This window comes from Temnothorax longispinosus, chromosome 11 (genome assembly GCF_030848805.1).
Source record: "Temnothorax longispinosus isolate EJ_2023e chromosome 11, Tlon_JGU_v1, whole genome shotgun sequence".
NCBI classification, from domain to species: Eukaryota; Metazoa; Arthropoda; class Insecta; order Hymenoptera; family Formicidae; genus Temnothorax; species Temnothorax longispinosus.
In genome coordinates this window covers 2229176-2248060 of record NC_092368.1, presented here as the reverse complement: position 1 = coordinate 2248060, position 18885 = coordinate 2229176, and the positions used below count along the sequence as shown (strand labels likewise).

Here is an 18885-nt window from a genome sequence, read left to right as displayed (position 1 = left end):
AGTAAAAAGAACGTTCTATAAAATCTTGGTCGGTATATCGATTCACCGTGGCCCTTCGCTTCCGCCCACGTCCCTGGCGGATGCGCGTGAGACGCGGTTCTTTGTCGATATGCGTAATGCGCGCGCAACCGTCAGTGACGGTGATCGTAAAGACCCGCAAACCCTCAAGGAACGCGTGGAACTTTCTAGTTCGTAAAATTGAGATATTTCCTACGTCATTGTGTACCAATTGCATTCGCGACGACGAGAAATCGGTCTCGGGAAATAATCTCCGCCTGGCGCGGTCCCGAGGTATTCGCTTGGCAGACGCCTACCGCCATCTGGAGACTTTCGAAACTGTTTTCGAACACGTTAACGTTTTCTCTAGCTGGAGTCTTCCTTTTTTCTTTTTCTTTTTATACTAGAAACAATCCTAGTCACAAAATCTGGAAAGTTAATAAGCGTCAGTTTAAAAGCATCATTTAAAAAAAAATAGATTATTTCTTATTTCAAGCTACGTAAAATGATCTTTATATATCTAAAAAACGTTGTTGTACGTAAAGTCATTAAATTATATTATTTATGTTTCCAGTATAAATCCTGACGGAAAAATTTGTACCAAATACAATGCGTTAAAAAAAACACAAAATCGTACTCTATAAGTACAGATTAAATTACACTGACAATAAAATATCAATAAAAATAATACACTCGTGTCGATTGTCCACGTTTTGAGAATTGTATGTTACCATGATTTCGACTCGCAAGCAACAGAACATCTGGAAAACATAAATTTCAGCGCGAGGGGTTAAAATTTAGAAAGAACTCATTCACAAAAAAAAACTATTTATCAAGATGTCGGCAATACAACAAAGAAATTCAAAAAGTTCAAATATATCGGCTCACTACCCTTTAAACATAAATTTAATGCTGGAGAAGGTAGTGATTAATTATTTATTTTTGAGTATTAAAAGCACTGTTGTTAAGTATTTTTAATACTTAAAATAAGTAAATTAATCACTACTTTCCAATATTGAATTTCTATAAGGGCAGTAAGGAGAGAAAGAAAATAAAACATATATAAAAACAGATAACTTTGCCGTATAATTTCGCAACTACTATTCTTCTTCTTAATTGTATATTATATAAATAAGAAAACAAGATAAATATATATAATATTCCATTTATACACTTAATACTTTTGTTAACATTTAATTGTCCTGGTAAAAATATTTTCTCAGAAATTTTGTAAAAATTGAAACTTATATATGAAAAATTCTGAAAAAATATATATAATTTCTCAGGTATTTTCAGAAATAATTGTACGAGGATTTTCGGACTATTGTAATATTCGTATGCATGAAAATTTCTGATAAATTGCACATATTTTTATTTCTTCTATTTATTCAGATTTTTACAAAAATATATTGGCAAAAAATTTTTAAATATTTTATTATTTTGTCTCAGGTTTCTCAAAAACGTTTCAATTTGTATAAAAATTCCGAGCAGTCTGAGAAAATCTTGAAATTTTTATAAAAATGCCGAGACATTTTTCTATCGGAGTATCTATCCAAATTCCAATTTAAATGAAAGACACGTCGGCTCTCTACTTTGAAGATCATATTACATCGTTTATTATTTTATATCTTACATTTTTCTCTCTTTATTCCATCAAAAATTTCATTTCTTCCTCGAACATTTTATCAATCTTCCTCCAATATTTTGACAATGTATTGCTTTGTACGTACATACAATACAAATCTCCCAATATTTAACCGTTCGGCCGTCCTTTCGTCATGGCCTTGTGTCTTACACATCCCTCATTCAAGCATGGGTCCATGGTCGCTGTTGCGGGGGAGACGCAGGTAGAAAATGCCCACCGCGTGGTCCAGTGTCCAGTGCGGTTGGGATTTAAAAACACACTCAGCAAATCACGTCGCAGATAGTATCCGACCGGCGAACGGGACGGACGGAGGCAGTAGGCATACCTGAGGGACTATAAGGACAACGCTCCGGGGCGAACGTTAAGTGAAAGCACAGTTTAAATGCAGTCGCCACGCTACACGCTTCTCCCGAAAGTTTTCGATCGCGATATTCCTGGTACGTAACAGCAATTGCGTTTCAATAACATCAATTAATATTGCGCACAATTATATTAATCCCAAAATCACGAATTTTCAGAAAATAGATCCACAATATTCGATTCTTTTACCGTTTGATTCTCTTCGCTTCCAGAATGTACGCCAGGACGTTTTTCAAAAAACAAAGCACAAATTTTGATTATTGTGTTAATTTCTTGGATTTCTGGCATCCTTTTCGTGGATCTGTTCTAATTGGATAAGTAAAGAGTCACATTGGTATTTTGAGTAATTTTCTTTCATATTTAGACGTAAGTATATTAACTTTAAACATTTTAGAGTTAATATAATTTAAAAGCCTGTTGTTTAGTCACAATAATTTCAATAATTATTACGATTATTAGTGAATTTAAATATATATATTAATTCAATAATTTAATAATTAATAATATTAAAATAATATGAATTTAATGATATCAAAATATAATAAAAGAATAATGTAAATATTTGAAAATAACAATTGCAAACAATTGTTTATTCAAACAGCCGTTTATCATCGTACTGATATGTCCGTTTGCAATTAACATTATTGCAGATTTATAATTTTTATTTGTGACGTGCATTTTTAATCAATATCTAATATCTGTATATTCTTTGCAGAAATGAGCGTTTGACATAACAAATTTCGACGGGGTCTTATTCCGGGAGAGATTAAGAGATTAATTGGATAAGAGATCTTATTCTCTTAATCTAATGGAAGGGTCCAAGGAGATATTGACGATGTCGGCCATGAATCCAATCCTGTACAGAGTCGAGACGTACATCCTGCCCGAGGCGGAGAATTTGGAGGTGATTAATCAGATCCAAGAGCGGGAGATCGCGAAACAGTTTAATACTAAGAGCGAAAACACATCCGGGAATAATACGGAACGCGAGAAAGATGCGTTGCTCGCTTCGTACGACAAACGCGAGGAATTCGCGCGGTTCTCCGCCGAGAACGGCAAATTGATCGGTTTAATAAAAATCGTGAAAGGCACAACGAACGAGACTGAGACGCCACTCGACGAACGTTACGACGACGACATCGTTAAACATTATAAAAATGATCGTTCTTGTTGTTCTAAGGAGCACCTGTCTGTACAAAAAACGGAGTATCAATCGTCGGTTGGACCGGAGGAGTCGTTGTATCCTGTGAGACATTTCAGTCGGATCAACAGCTTGATATCGATCGACGAGAGAAGCGAAAACTCTTTGGACACCAAGGTGAGCGATTACTGTCGTCACGGTTACAAGAACGGCTGCACCTCGTCGGTTTCATCGCCCGAGGAAATCAGCGATGAGATCTTTAAAGGGAATTGGCTGCAGAAAATCGAGGTCCTGAAAGATCGCGAGACCATGCTGCGAGAGAGGGAGATGAATCTGCAAAAGAGAGAAAGGGAGCTGTTCAGGAAAGAGAAGAAGCTGAGGATCGCGGAGAGAATACTTAATGATAAAATGAGACAAGTGGACGAGCTGTTAAAACTGCAAATAAACCCGTTGGTGGATAGAAGGCTGGAGGAAGCGGCACGAATTTTATCCGATATCGAGAAATCCGGCGATAATCTTTCGGAATACAAAATTCCAAAGAAAGATGTCACGAGGAAAGAGGATATCTCGAAAAAGGAAGAAATTCCAGAGAAAGAAGATATTTCGAAAAAGGAAGAAATTCCAAGGAAAGATGTCACGAGGAACGAATATATCTCGAAAAAGGAAGAAATTCCAAAGAAAGAAGATATTTCGAAAAAGGGAGAAATTCCAAGGAAAGATGTCACGAAGAAAGAAGATATTTTGAAAAGGGAAGAGGTTGCGAGGAAAGAAGAGGTTCCGAGAAAAGTGGAGATTCCGAGAAGAGTGGAGATCCCAAAAAATCCTCAAGTTAATCCTATCTTCGACCAAAGGCACAGGAGGGAAGAATCTAATAAAAAAATAATACATCCGACGCGTTCAAATTCGTCATCGAGGAAATCCTCTGTTTCGAGGACTCATTCGTATGCTTCCGTGAGATACAGAGAACGACCTAGGATGAATTACGACGACTTAAACTCAACGTTGTCAGCCGCCAGCCAAGATTCACCCAAATTACGAACGTCGCAGTGGTTTGACCCGGCGCTTTACCAGAAGCCGCATGTATTCCAGAGGTCGGCGAGCGAGCGACACCCCAGGCACAAGGATACCACGGGCAATACCATGGGCAAGCTGCAAAAAGTAGTCGAGGAGAGACTCGATCCCGTGATCGAAGAGGAGAAAATCTTTCGGAAAGTCAGTGACAATATATGCGCTTTGCAGAAGAACGAAGCGGGGTTCCAGAATTACGGACTCGTGGATCGCATTCCGAGCATCCCATCGAGCAAGACCGACTACACGGAAAACAGGTTGTCCTCGTATCTCGATCTAGAAATCGGCAGCAAGAGACATAGCCGTCAAAATCTGTCCAGCGCTTCCAAGGATAGGCCGGTCTCCTGGACCAGCGAAACGAACGAGGAGCTGCAAAAGAAACGCCAAGTGTATGATTCGATGACCAAACAATCGGCAGAGACCAAACAATCGACTGAGAACAAGGAGAACGTCGCGTGCCATACGACGAATAAAATTCAGAAGAAGAAGTCGAAAAAATTCTTCCTATTTCGTTAACACGTTAGTACTATTAGTAATACAATAGTGTCTAAAACGAGAATCTGATAACTTGAGGAATAGTTTTACATATTATTTCGAGTTTACAAGGATCTCTGGACACTCGTGACGATCTCAGTTTAACACTGCGCGGACACCGTGGACCTTTATAAGGCACAGTCGATTTTTCGTATTTTAGTTTTCTCCTGACATTTCAACACTTAAAAAAAATTGCAAAAATTGTTCCAGCTTTATATAAAAGTATAGAAATCACACTTTTTGAAATCTTAAAGATGATACATGAATTTTTATAGATTTTTTGCAACATAGAAACGCTTTTAAAAACTCTTTGGACTTAAAATTTTCAGGGTGTCCGAGTAAGTGCTCCAAAAACACGGTGTCTGCGCAGTGTTAATATAATATCAATTTAATGCGATTTGTACAGCTGTAAATTTGTGTATACATATATCGAATTCGTTACGTTAGCAAGGTAATTCCGTATTTACTGTCTGTTCGCTAGGAAATCGCATTCATAGCGACCGCTGAGTGACAGCGATACACGTTGCAACTTGTATATATGTATATATGCGTCAAATTATATCGCATCGTTACCAATAAAGACACAGATTATATCTTCTTAAACATAATATATTCTTAAACACCTTGCGTCATTTAATTTAAACTACACGTGTGTATTATTGAGATATATCGACTCCTGTGCTTCTCATTCAAACATTTATTTGTATAACTTACACAAGGACTAACTGATTCTGCGACTTCTTAAGATTTAACACGATGTATATAACATAGGGATAGCTAGTACGGCCAGGAAGGTGGTTCCCCAGGCTTTAACTCTCTGCCGTACAATGCCGACTTGTCCCTGAACATCGTCATCCTCTCCGTCTCCAACTTTTCCAGCTTATGGCCGATCATCCAGCCCGTGATGGGGAAGATCAGCGTCCAGTACAGCTTGTAGATGTGCTTGTGCGCCAACCAGTGCTTCTGGAGGGCGCCCATGCTTCCGACGGTCTCACTTGTCCTGCTGCTGCTCGGCGAGTTGGCGCTTCCAGCGAGCCGTGTGCCTCAGGTCCGCGTAAATCGCGAGCACCGTGAACGTGGGGAATAATATGCAGAACAGGTTCCGCTTGATCGTGATCCTGATGCTCTTGAAACTGGCAGACTCCATCAAACTGGAAAATTCGACAAGATATCCGTGAGTGTCCTACCGTCAGGTGAAAATTCCACTTGAGAGAGATCAAGTGGCCCGTACGGGTGGACTTTGCTTTCTATCCGGTGCCATATAATCCCGAAGAAGAAGAAGAAGAAGAGAAAGATCAAGAAAGGAGCTAAGTCGCGTTCTCTTAAAACGCCGCGATGAAGTTTTGCGAAGTAACACGGTCAGGCTGGCGAAACTTTGGGTGGCAAAAATAAAGCGAACAAGCCGAAATAAACGGGAATCGCTTACAGTTTACAAGCCGCATCGGTCGGCCGACCTCGCCAGCTCTCGGAGGTTAGGATCACTTCGTTTGTTATGTAACGTACGTCACGCGAATCGAGAATTCGAGCGACGTCGTGCTCGTCGCTCCTTCGTTCCTTCTGTCACTCCGCTCGCGAGGGGCGCCGATTCGAATCCCCGTGAAATCCCGAGTGAAGCGAAACCGACGTGGGGAACGTCCCGACGGTTGCGGAGGAAGGAGAAAAAACGGGAAAGAAGGAAAACGCGTTTACCTTCGCGGCGCGATCGATCGCTCGAGGCTCTCGACCCGGTGTTCCCGGTCGTTAGAGGTTAGGAATGGACAGCTACTAGTGCGAGTGGTGGGAGAGCTCGGAGCAATCGGCAAAGGTAGAGGAGGAGAGATAGATATAGGCTCTCGGAGGTTTCAGCCGCTTCAGTTGTTTAAAGACACGCACGAGGACTTGGATGACCTCAACTCTTATTTGTGGATAACCGAATGCTGAAGTGGCGAGAGTAAAATTTTGAAGGTGCGGCGGAAAGAGACGATTCCATAATTGTCGATTAACGCCGGGACGTAACCTTTTTAACTTCTGTTCTGATTGCAGCGATCAACCTCGCGACAGGCTTTGACGTCTTCGATGGAGAGATAATCTCCCCTAGGCGCTTATCTGCTTGTCGACGTCAGGGCTGGACTTGACCTTGCACCCGGAGTGCAAAGAACATTGCAGGTAGACGAGCATCACGAGCGTGATGCCGGTGAGAGGGACCCTCGACGACTTGTGATCGAAGACAAATGGGAATATATCACGGCGACGTTGATCCCGATTGGCTTTAAGTCCCGTCGACGGCTGTCTTTTGCCGGTTTAGGAGCGAGGAGGAGTTTTGCGAGAGGAATTTATCCTGTGATATCAACTTGTGACCTTAAACAATGAGACCTGGTAAGTCTCTACGAGATAAGAATACTTTGTTGTGGGAACAAGCTTCTGTTGATTTTACGTTTTCCACAGAGAAGAGGAGGTCTAGAAACATCCCTGCAAAGTCGAAAGAAACGGAGATCCTGTGGTCGGACATAGCTGGTCGCATTTTAATAAATGCGATCTCCTATCCTATCGAGTACGCAAAGGTTCTGATACAGGTAAAGACAGGTGTTTGATACTAATGGAATTCTCATGTAAAACGGCGCACGATCTGTCGAGACGAAATGTTATCGAAAGAAAACAGGTATATATTTATGTCTTATTGCACAGATCGGACATGAACCTGTTCCACCGAAACCAACTGTAACGTTGTTCGGAAAGCCAGCGCTAAAACTACCTAATGCCTTCACGTATAGTAAGTCTAGCTTTAATTTAAAATCCGAGAAGTATTTCTGTATTTGATTTTCTGGATTAAAAAAGAGATTGGACAATTTATATTGCACGTAATTATTTATATTACGTTACGTTGAGTAAAATCCTTCATACAACCTACAGAAGATTGTTTTGACTTTTCCTACTTGAAATCATATTGCTTTATTATTATTTTGTTTTACATACTACATTATTTTTTGCAGTTAAACACATAAAGAGCGTAGATGGCTTCATTGGCTGCTACAGAGGCTTAGTGCCCAAGGTATGTTCCTACACAGTTAGCACGATAGCGTGTGACAAAACTTTGGAGTATCTCCAGCCTAATGGAGCGGTGGAGCAGAACGAAGATGAAGACGACGAGGACGAGAGCGTGAGGTGTGTATTGAGGGAAGGAAGGAAAAATGAACAACAAATGTATAATTTCTCACGTTTACAGACGTAAAAAATGCATAAACGAGATCGTCAGGGATGTAATCAGTAGAACAGTCGCGATCGTAGTTAGCCATCCTTTGGAAGTCATTTCGTTAAGGATGATGGCGCAATTTGTAGGCGGAGAAACAAAATATAGGTATTATAAATATGTAGCATAAATATCCTAGATGCCTGGAGAAAAAAGAACGAATCTGTTTCAATTAAAATGTATGTCATCTAGCAAGAAAAGAGAAGTAATGCTGAGAAATTTTTTAATAATTTGTTAAAAGAACTTTTTTGCGTTTATTACTTATAAAAATAAAAGAAAAGATTTGTGTACACATCGCACTCTTCTTTGTCAGATTTAAAGAGACAGTTTTGAATGTAGTTTTTTTTAAATTTGTTAAATTTGCGTTCTTCTCCACAGGCTGATCATTTGTCGTGATAACAAAATTTACTTATTGTTATTTATTCTCACAATTAGTAGTCTATTCGGCTCGTTCCTGGAGATCTACAGGGAGAATGGGATCCTAGGATATTACGCAGGACTGATACCGCGTGTTATAGGAAGTGCCGCAGTCATAGTTCTAACTGGCATCTCCACATACGCCATAAATAATTATGTTCTACAGGAGCCGGCGATGAAACCATATACTGCATCGACCATGAAAGTAAGCGCAAGTTCAATATGTTTTTTAAAAAAATGTGCTCTGATACATATTTACACAATGTATCTCAGAACTAATGCATTAAATATTTCGTGCATAAGGTTCAGACGTACTTTTTAAAACAAAATATTATTACAGTTTGTAGCTACGACTGTTATGTACCCGTTCCTAGTGGTGTCGCACTGCATGGCAGTAAATGATTGTGGGTAAGTAGAATCTCATGTTCAACATTTTAGATGACATAATTTTTACTTTTTGTATCTTATGACAAAATATATTTCCACCGCATAACTAAAAATAATAGATATAATTATTTTAGAAATATTAAAAATTATATACGCAGTTTTATATTTTAAAAATAACCATTCAAAATTGAGTGAGATCAATCGAATTAAGAATCTCTGACATTTCGCGGAAATATTAATACGTTCATTAAAATTCTGTTCAAGGTTGGTAGCCGGTCTTCCACCGCACATGCCGATCTACAAGAACTGGCTGCATTGCTGGTCCCATCTGTCAGCTCACAACCAGCTAAAGAGAGGCAGTAGCCTGTTATGGCGTTACTACACCGGGCCGCAAATGCTGCTGAACGGCAAGCTGATACCGATCATGGGCGATCATTTTTATCAGCCCAGCTCTTAATGAGAGCTTCAAGTAAGACAAGTCTGTTACAAGCCAAATAAGCCTGTTATAAAACCAAATGAGTCGACAAATAGTCGTGTCCATTTGACGTTTTATTTATACAGTGTACACATATAGCCATATAAAAAGGAAAAGGAAAATGAAAGTTCGGTTCGGTTGCAACGAATTTCTATAGGATCATACAAGAATTCTGCGCACTGAACATCCTTATAAGATCAAGTCGTTATCAATAAAAATAATAAAAAAGAAGGCAAATCAAGTAAGATCGATTGAGATGATTGCAGTTAGAAGGTAACTAAAAAAATTAACAATCATTAGATAAATCGTCCTTAATGCGCATTTATAATGACTTCGAGACGTCATTTCTTAGCCATTTTATGATGACTAATTTTAATCTAATTTTTGAGAAAGTAACGTCATATCCGCCTACAGTCATCTCGATCGATCCTATAATTTTCAGATCAGATATGCAACAGTACTTGTAAATAAAAATAAATAAATTGGAAAACACCGCATAGTTGCACAATAAAAAGTAATGCTGGAAGAAGCGAGATTGTATTTTTGCTATGTTGACAATTAGACTTTATTGTTTCGACAATTAATCGACTTAGTGCGGCCCCCCTCCCCCTCCCCTCTCGATAATTGATAAGATTTCGATGAGTATTGCATTCGTCGGATTATAAACATCATCCTATATATATATGTATATGTATATATGTATACTGTCCTATAAGGAAAACAGCAGAAAAATAACGCGCGAGAGCCTAAGCTACATCTCCCGTCATTAACACGTATAAAAAAAATATTGACTCGCGCTAATAGTGTCTTAAAAGTGTTTGTACACACTTGTTCTTCCTCAGGCATTACGTTAGGACTATATTCCGCCTGTACAAAAGTAGCCAGTCGAATGTGAATAATGAACAGAGAATATATACAGCGCGTCTCATAACGTTACTCATGCCGTTTCAAACTTTAACGATAAATTTGGCATTTGATGAGAGATCGATTCGAAATTTAGTGAAATTGTCTCCGAGCTGACGCCGAAAATTACGCGGATTTTTTTTGTACAGATGTAAAATGCAATTGAAATTAGTTTTTCTATTGTATTTCGCCAAATTCTCAGAGATTTGCAAGAGAGATCCGTTAAGAAGCGGAGAATAACTTCTGGACATGCTGTATTTATGATTATAAAAAAAAATTCACGCGCACTTAAATTATTTCTAATTAAATCTATTGAAGCGGGGACTCTCGAAATTACTCCTAGTAAAGTAACAAATGTTCGCATTTGTGACCTAATAATAAAGTGATTGCTTTTACTCTTCTCGCACCGGTTAAATTACTTTATCATATTTATATACCTATCGAAATTTATCGTCTCGCTCACGATCGGATAAATGCAGTGATAATTGGTCGTCGCTTCGGAGAATTGCCTCTTAAGAATTAAATTATACTTGGATAACGCGAAATGAATAATATCGTTGCATCATGACAGAGATCACCGCGTATTTCGTCGGTATCTTTCGTACCTTGACGCCAGTTATCAAATTTATTTATACAACTCTACCAGATAAGATGTAATTAATGAGAAACGCGAGTTGTGTTCGAGATTTGTAACTACATGCTAGGCATTATCAGCATTGTCGGTCACAGACTCTGATCTACCAGTGTATAACAATTTCCGTACGCTTTTGTAAGGTCTCTTGCTTAATACATTTTTCTTCCTAGTGACTCGGTCGACTATATCGAGTTTGATTTTCTCAAGCAGGTTACATGAACGCGTTGCAACACCGATCAGCGCTATATCTAACTTCTGTTTAACATTTTTCTCACTAGTTCTTTATTAATTGCATTATTTATGTCATGCCTGGCAAGATATTGCATTATTTTACACATGTCAACAAAAGCTTAGTCTCTACGAGACAGTCTAACTTGAAGAAAAAAAAAACAATAAACGAAAACTGTATTTGAATTAATATGCGGCGTAATGTTTCGCTGTCGCGCCACTCGAGAAATCTTTTTCTCGCTGAACTAATCGAAAGTAAGGCCATCGTTGTTACAACTGTTCCGAATCGCGTCAAAAATAATCGGAGAGGAACTTATGATAGATTATTTTAATTCTATCAACCTGTTATTGCGTAACACGATAAAGATCCGGACGATCAACATTTAATATTTATTTAATCAACATCGCTTTTCTTACGCTATCATTATTAGGTATAACAATCGATTGTTTGCCGAGTCCGCGTTTACGCATGGGGATAACTTTTTTTTTTAGGCTCTCTATCCGCAAGGCTATATACATCGAGGAATACGGCGCGCGTTTTCGGGAATGTTGGCGAAATCGAAAGCAAGGGGCACACATCCAAATGCGATGCTTACAATCAAATAATACAAATGCTTTCGGTGGAGCACAAATCGAAAACTGTTCAGTATTCACATTCTACGACACGAGGAGCTTGACCTCGACTACATTTGAGGAGTTTTATTCGCTTTTTGACATAAAATCCTTTCTTCCATTTCGTTCTTTAAATATGTAAATATTATGCGTATGTACAAAAGTATCTTTCTTACAACATACGGGAATAATTGCGAGAAAAGAAAATGAGAAGATGAAAGAGAGAACAAACTTAAAGTAAAGAGATATTACCAAGGCAGCATAATACTTAATAGTATGAGTAGGTTTTTTTCTCTCGAGGCAGATACAATTGGCTCGTGAGCGCATAAATAAGCAATACATTTCCCCATCACTGAGAAGTGTGCTAATAAATTCGTTTACCAGCTTACGGTTGCCCGTAAGATAAATCGTCATTGACGAAGTTTTACTCTATAAATTTAACGGAAACAAAACGAAATCACTGTGGCGTGATCTTGACCAGAAATTTTAGTAGCGAAACGCATCACATCCAGAGACAAATCTATTTTTTCTTATGTAGCTACGTTACAAAAATTCGGTTATATTAGAGCTTAACGAGATTTATATCTATCGATTATGTATCTATCTAACGGAACTCAATTCTTTACAATATATAGTTAGTAAAAAAATGAATTTGCCTCTAGGTACATCTTTGTTTTATATACAGCGGGATCTTCTACGCCTTAATTCTTAATAACGATTCAATATACTGTGGTAGCGTTCTTTTGTCCTCGTAGGAACCAAAAACGAAATAACTGCAAATAAAACTGCGTGATAAATACAAGAGAGAACCGTGGACGTAATACGAATAAACGATGCATTGTTCATCTCTCCCTAAAAGAACATTATGCCAACGAATGGTGAAAAGTGCGATAAAAATATATGGACAGGAAATATATGGACGTTCTGTTTGTCTTTACGTGTAAATTGTTTGACAACAAGATCGGGCAAGCTATGCATCATTGAGCATAGACATGATAATATTGATAGCATTAAGAAAATGCCACGACAATGTACGCGATTATATGCCGATCAGTACATTTTTTTTCATAAATAGGTATTTATTACTATCAATTTAATTGAAATATAGCGGTACGATTGCATTCGAAACATCAACATTGAAAACAAATATGTGAACTCTGACATTTTTACTATATAACGATTGTAAAGAGTAAGGCAAATAATAAGATTATTATTTCGCTTAAAATTGTGATATGGTATGAAACTGAAGAGACTATACTTTCTGTTCTGTCGCACTCCGATCATTCGTCGGCATCAGTTCAGGAATGCATTGCTTCATCTATTTCTGCTGTGTCTATGGAAAGATACTATATATAACGCACTCATGAAACGTAAATTAGGCCAAAATGCAGCGACATTTCGTTCATTTATCGATCTTGATAAATTGAAGTATTATAAGTTCCGTCCCGCTTAACATTTCTTAAATTGAAACATTTATATCTTCAATCTCTTTGAACCTCCGTAAGTTGTGGAATGTAATTGTCGATCTTTTTTTTTTTATAGATCCTGTCTAAAATTGAGATACAATTGATCTTGCAACTTTACAACATTTTTAAATTGAAATGCAATTTATAAGAATAACGAATATCAAAGATTATATCGTAGTTAATAAGTATTTAAGATTACGTTCTAGAAACGGGGTACATCGTTAATTTTTCTCTCACTTCTAAATCTTAATTCATCAATTGACGCTTTCTATATAAAGAGATCTCTTGAGATTTAACACAATAGCTTTCGTATTTGTCATTGTTCCTTCTGTCACATACGCGCAGAATGTTGCAGGATATATATAGGGTGTGCCAGAAGTCGCGCATTTTTCTCTTGAAAAATACCTCAGTCATATACTCAAGACTCATATGCAAATGTTTTATCTTTAATATTAAATCTTCGACATATATATTTAAGAGATTCGTGTCAGCTTTCCAAGAGAGGTAAAAGAAAATATGTTAAATACACGCTAAGAATTAGAATGTTAAAAATACTAATTATATTTGGCGACACTAATATCCAATATCCGATCAACCACTTAAAAAGAAAAAGAGCGGTATTTCTTTTGAACAGATGACTTTAATGTCATGGCATTGCCTTTCTCTTGGCCGGGAACGCGCGACTTCCAGGACGCCAAAACTATCGTACGTACATCAACGGCCATTTACGACTTCACGTTCGCGTGTAGCTCGCTCGACTCACTCTACTTCAAATCCAGCTCTACTTCCGGACTCTCGAGCGTGAACGGCTTCAGGTTTTCGACGATGGGCGTCTGATCCGGATCGACGCGTATGCGGATCTTGTTGGTGTCCAGAGAGCGGGGCAGTGTGCGCGGCAGGTCGTCCTTGTAGGAGGCCACCGCCGACGACGTGTACGTGGGCGACGTGTACGGCACGTAGATTCGCACCACGTCCGGGCTGGGCTGATGCGGCGTCGCCCGCGGCGTCGGCAGGCCGCCGCTGCCCGAGCTCGCGTTCGAGATATTGCTCTGGGTGTCCAGGCTGTTGTCCAGGGCCTGGGAACGTGTCGCCGAGCTGAACACCGACAAATCGGCTGTCGACGTCACCGACGTCTCGGCTAACGACCGACGAGAGCCGGGGGACGCGTTCTCGTCGAGACTTGGATCGAAGGAGAATTTGCTTCCTGCGAACACAGAGTCTTCCTTAGAGATTAAAAATTGCGATTGGAATATATCGACAGACCGATTCACGTTCATATGGAAATTTATATTAGTAGTAAAAGGTGGCGAGATTTTTATTTATTGTACAATCAGTCAATACGAATAAATATCAACTTTTTGAATAATTTAATCTTTAGAGCAGCGTTATTGAACATGATGCAAAGCACTGGTGAAAGATGAAAGTTATTAAGGATTGCATTCCATGAGGATGCTTCACGGTAACTTAATGATTGTACACAATAAGCCTTTTTTATTTATTCATATAATGTACGCCGGACATAAAATTGACTTAATAATGAAATCGATTAGGACGAATAATATTAAATGTGTTAGAAGTGGTTCTATAATAATGTAGGATCTTTTGATTCGCATGCATGGATAGAGTGTGCTGTGTTAAATCATACAAGACTTGGCTTTGTTAATTTTGACACGTTTATTAAGCATAAACATATACGAAAAGATGAAAAGAATATTCATAAGAGGTTTATCATCAATAAATTATCTTCTGAGTGTGCAGCGCATCCCTGAAACGCATCTGTGTGAAATATAAATTTTTAATTTAATTAATATATATTATATTTTAATATCTCTTCCCAACTACTTTTCACGTGATCTGAAGCAACAGCGCATAGATTAACATACCGCCTATGATACTTAATATTATAGAAAAATATCCTATTAATACTTCCGATACCCTTCCTATAGATATACCCTTCCTATACAGAACTGTTGTATATAAATTATTTTGTACGATTATGTGCTATCTTACAAAACATACTTTTTACGCTTTAATATCGTAGTAGTTTCTTCTAAAAAAAAAAAACGGCTCTCTACAAACTATATATTCGAGACTTATTATTCTTGTAAGATCTTATTGAGCAAAAGTTTGTTCGCGCCGCGGTATTCGTCACGACGAAGCACCGTTCCGCTCACAGTCTAGTGTTGTAGATAACCGTTATCCGGACGTTTGAATCGGCGTCATCCTCATCCTCGGACTCGCTGCCGTGCTCGAGGCGCGAGGTACTGTCTGTGCTATTACCGTGTAACGTGTCGCGGCTATCTCTAAACTCACCGCCAAGGCCACTGGTCGGTTCGACAGGCGTCGTACTCTCCCTGCCGTCGTCGATCAGTGCCATGTCCCTGCGCTGCGCCACGGACTCTCGCATTACATGCTGAGCCTCGCTAAACTCTTCGCTTCGTCTCCCAACCTAACGAATGTAACGAGCATACCATCACAACATAGTCAAATCATCGAAACATTATATTCGTGATGGATATTTTTTCTGTTACACAACTATTTCTCGATCCCAAACTCATAACATTTACTGTAAAAAAATAGCTGCGTTGTAATGTGATACGTTAAAATATAATATCAATAATGTGTTTTAATGCGATATTTCTCGTTGAATTTTTCTGAAAAATAACGGAAAAATAACGGAACGCGCAGTTATTGATTAGATTTAAATAAAACTCTTATGGAATGTCCTACTTTAAAGGAAGTAACATTTAATTTACTAGGTGAATGAAGTACGTTCGAATTAATAAATGTTGCCTCTATATATCTGTCTACAAAACATACATGCATACACACATATATATGTTAGGATTTTAATTATGATATTCAATTAAAAAAAAAACGCTTGCGAGATTTTATCTGCGCCCCATGGCCCTTTACATGGTTTGCTACCGCATCTATTGTGTCTCTGTTGCCAAAAGCACATTTTTTATATTTATCTGCCGATAAAGAGCCAAAAGATTGTGTTCTGGCAATACCTTGTTGGTAAAAGTAGGCTCCTGGAAAGTGCCAAACGGGTAACGGGGAAGTTCGTGCGGCAACGGGGCACCCGGGTAATCTAATTTGGCACGCTTTAACTCTTCCATACTGCGCTCCATCGCGCTTATCACGGCGTCATCATCGAAGCAAAAATCCTTCTCCAGCTTAATCTGCAGATAGTTGCAGAATTCGTCGAGGCTCTCCATCGGGATCAGATAGCGCTTATGCAGTTTCATCACGGTATACGCCATTGCCGGCAAAATACGGTCACCATCCAACAGAAATATGTCCCAAATACGGAGACCGAGACTAACGGGAGTCTACAAAGTGCAGATTAATATTGCCAATATTTAATATTACATTCACTAATATTATACAATGTACACAGCTTTATGTATATGTGACAAAAATTCTTTAATAGGCTTCCAATAAACTGTACTCAACACATAAAATTTTTAGTAAAACTATTTGGATCAGTTTGTTGTGAATTTAGAAATTGTTATCTGAAGCAGTATATCACACAGTAGAAAGTTAAATACTGAGAAAGCATCATGAACAATTTTATAGGCAAAACGAGCGATTAAAAAAAGAAAAGGAATGGTAATGGGATAGCACAAATCTAGAAAAAAGGATAGAAGAAAACCTACTCTCTCCTGAAAGACAACAAAGAACCACTTCAACGCATAAAGTATGGAATCGCAGCCACATTTGTCCATCTTCCTTTTCAGTTTCGGCAAAAATTTGTTCATTATCTTGTCATGGTGCTCTATGAAGCGGTTTAATTTTGGAAATCCATCGACGTAAAAGCCTGTAAAGCGTATTGTACATAGAAAAACTTCAATATACCGTTAAATGCCAGTACCGTCCAGAGCTTCGTAAATATGATTGACCTTTAACATTTAAAGACTACATTGTGCTGTTTTTTTTCCCATTTATATGATCATTTTATGCAAAAACTCACATCACAAATAGATTTTTTTTCAATGATGAGTTTTTATTCTTACCGTTTAGCCATATTCAGGAATCTATGGACGATAACTTAATTCTTCTGACATTAATATTTTTTAAAGAGAACACTATATGTCATTTAGAAAAATTTATCTTATTTTAATATGGAAAAAGGAATCCAACCGTGCATGCTGTATTTTTGATCGGCAAGTAACACAGAAAGGCCCCAGAAAGCGTCTTCCTCGTCCATGTAAAGCAACAGCAGACCGGCTAATACGGACATTCCTTGGCAATATCCTACCTCCATGTTGTACATACTGTAGGCGGCCAGTACGTAAAACATGGACTTTTGTTTTATGCTATATCTCTCTCTGAAAAGACCATCGTCAGGTTTTTCAATTTCTTTTCAGATACACGCCTCGGTAACGAGGCAACGAAAACGTATTATTTCTGTCAATGTCGCACCTATAGTTAATATGATCTCTGTATTGTCTGGCGACGTCGGCATCGATCTGCCGTATCTCCGTGGACCACTGGCGAGCCAACTGCAGCATCTCCTCGTACTTGCCCGCCTGCTCCTTCTTCAGGGTCTTTATGCCTAGAAGTAGGGTCCATACTTGACCGCGAAATCTGTTAGGAATCCCTTTGTATATTCTACGGCGCAGTTTCTCCTTGGTCGAGGCACTGTCCCACTGCTTCGTCATCTTCTCCCATTTCTTCAGTCTCTCCATCTCCACATGGTGTAACTTGACCTGATACGAATCCGGCTTCTGTGGTAATCTCTTATCGCTGCAACAAGAGAAACCTAGTTATCTTGGACGACTAAACACAAGATTATACTTTGTATACAATCATAAAACTTTCAATGCGTACTGTATGAATCCATATCTATCCGTAGTGTGATAAACCTCGTAGGCGGGATCCTCCCAGGGATCAATCTCGGCGCCCTCCCGTCCGCGATCATAGCAACTGAAAATCCTATCGCGCTCTGCGGCAGACCGTTTCAACAATTCTTCCTCATTCATCCCACGTGACGGTGCGCGGCCAGACTCTTACAAGCATGCCGTTTCGTTAATGAACCTCTCTACCAGCGTCCAGCCAAGCAGCTTCATCTGTGAGGGAGAGAAGGATATCGCTGTAGAAGAGTCATCACATAAGCCAATGAAACTCCGCCACCGGTGCCCAGACTGGACTCTTATCAACAACGCGTAGCCAGGATCGTGTTTACGTGTACAGGTTTCTATCAGATATCGTCAGGTCGTCTGTTAAAAAGCTTGCCCCGGGGACCAAGTGGCACAAGTGGCGCGAGACAGGAATGCGTGATGATGCGGGATTACGTGTATCTCCTCGGCGTCCGCGCCGCCCGGAACGTAACAGATTTCGCCGTTAAAACGTCACATCGGCGACCACGCACGACTGATGGGCCCGTCGCGGTTAAGCTCGACGCGCGACTACCGGGTGGCCGGGCAGGCGCGAAATGGATCTGTCCGGTTTCTCGCTGGCCAGGAGGTGCAGACGGTGCACGCGACACAACATTTGAACTCCTCGGGCCGCTCGCCTCTCTGCTCCTCCTCGACGAAGACACCAGCGGCGGCTAACCCCCCCTTCTACGACGCGATACTAGCCGTAGCGCGCTCTCGCGGCGTAGGTTATGTTAGGTTAGGTTCACGATTGAAAACGATGAAAGCCGCCGATAATCGGCCGCTGAAACGGAAAGCGGCGGAAAAGAAAGTTGCGGGCTGATATGCGCACGCATTTGACTGATTGACATTGTATTTTTATCAGACACCTACGTACGTACCTTTATATTGTTATCCGTTATTGAGAAA

At 39.4% G+C, this 18885-nt stretch overlaps 3 protein-coding genes across 5 annotated transcripts; 2 read left to right on the top strand and 1 right to left on the bottom strand.

Moving 5' to 3' along the window:
- The first annotated feature begins 2765 nt into the window (after positions 1–2765).
- LOC139821298 (uncharacterized) lies at positions 2766–5320 on the top strand. The gene is made up of 2 exons (XM_071792245.1): positions 2766–2906; positions 3183–5320. Exons 1-2 carry the CDS (start codon positions 2811–2813, stop codon positions 4725–4727), a joined length of 1641 nt encoding a protein of 546 aa, XP_071648346.1. The 5' UTR covers positions 2766–2810; the 3' UTR covers positions 4728–5320.
- Positions 5321–6153: 833 nt separating this feature from the next.
- On the top strand, positions 6154–9780 carry LOC139821303 (mitochondrial carrier homolog 2). Its single transcript, XM_071792262.1, has 9 exons — positions 6154–6689; positions 6768–7100; positions 7170–7297; positions 7410–7494; positions 7715–7886; positions 7948–8079; positions 8407–8593; positions 8729–8796; positions 9040–9780. Exons 2-9 carry the CDS (start codon positions 7091–7093, stop codon positions 9230–9232), a joined length of 975 nt encoding a protein of 324 aa, XP_071648363.1. The 5' UTR covers positions 6154–6689; positions 6768–7090; the 3' UTR covers positions 9233–9780.
- Rn-tre (Related to the N terminus of tre oncogene) lies at positions 9307–18672 on the bottom strand. 3 transcript variants are annotated; one of them, XM_071792243.1, is made up of 9 exons: positions 18394–18672; positions 17930–18168; positions 17522–17845; positions 17240–17427; positions 16756–16916; positions 16108–16428; positions 15407–15542; positions 13857–14297; positions 9307–12400 (listed from the first exon to the last, which is right to left on the bottom strand). In XM_071792243.1, exons 2-8 carry the CDS (start codon positions 18079–18081, stop codon positions 13858–13860), a joined length of 1722 nt encoding a protein of 573 aa, XP_071648344.1. In that variant the 5' UTR covers positions 18082–18168; positions 18394–18672; the 3' UTR covers positions 9307–12400; position 13857. The 3 variants fall into 3 exon arrangements, with proteins under 3 accessions (XP_071648344.1, XP_071648345.1, XP_071648343.1); XM_071792244.1 differs by having other exon boundaries at positions 9307–14297; positions 18291–18672; XM_071792242.1 differs by having other exon boundaries at positions 9307–14297; positions 18394–18671.
- Between the last annotated feature and the right edge of the window lie 213 nt (positions 18673–18885).

What these genes read in the sequence shown, in the direction of transcription:
- LOC139821298 (XM_071792245.1), top strand. Translation starts at nt 2,811, where the DNA reads ATGGAAGGGTCCAAGGAGATATTGACGATGTCGGCCATGAATCCAATC. An exon ending in CCGAGGCGGAGAATTTGGAG is followed by an intron (nt 2,907 to 3,182) that starts GTGATTAATCAG and finishes TGTTGTTCTAAG; the next exon opens with GAGCACCTGTCTGTACAAAA.
- LOC139821303 (XM_071792262.1), top strand. An exon ending in ACCTAATGCCTTCACGTATA is followed by an intron (nt 7,495 to 7,714) that starts GTAAGTCTAGCT and finishes TATTTTTTGCAG; the next exon opens with TTAAACACATAAAGAGCGTA. An exon ending in ATGGCAGTAAATGATTGTGG is followed by an intron (nt 8,797 to 9,039) that starts GTAAGTAGAATC and finishes ATTCTGTTCAAG; the next exon opens with GTTGGTAGCCGGTCTTCCAC.
- Rn-tre (XM_071792244.1), bottom strand. Translation starts at nt 18,081, where the DNA reads ATGAATGAGGAAGAATTGTTGAAACGGTCTGCCGCAGAGCGCGATAGG. An exon ending in GATAGATATGGATTCATACA is followed by an intron (nt 17,846 to 17,929) that starts GTACGCATTGAA and finishes CTCTTGTTGCAG; the next exon opens with CGATAAGAGATTACCACAGA. An exon ending in ACCGACCAGTGGCCTTGGCG is followed by an intron (nt 14,298 to 15,406) that starts GTGAGTTTAGAG and finishes CTGTGTTCGCAG; the next exon opens with GAAGCAAATTCTCCTTCGAT.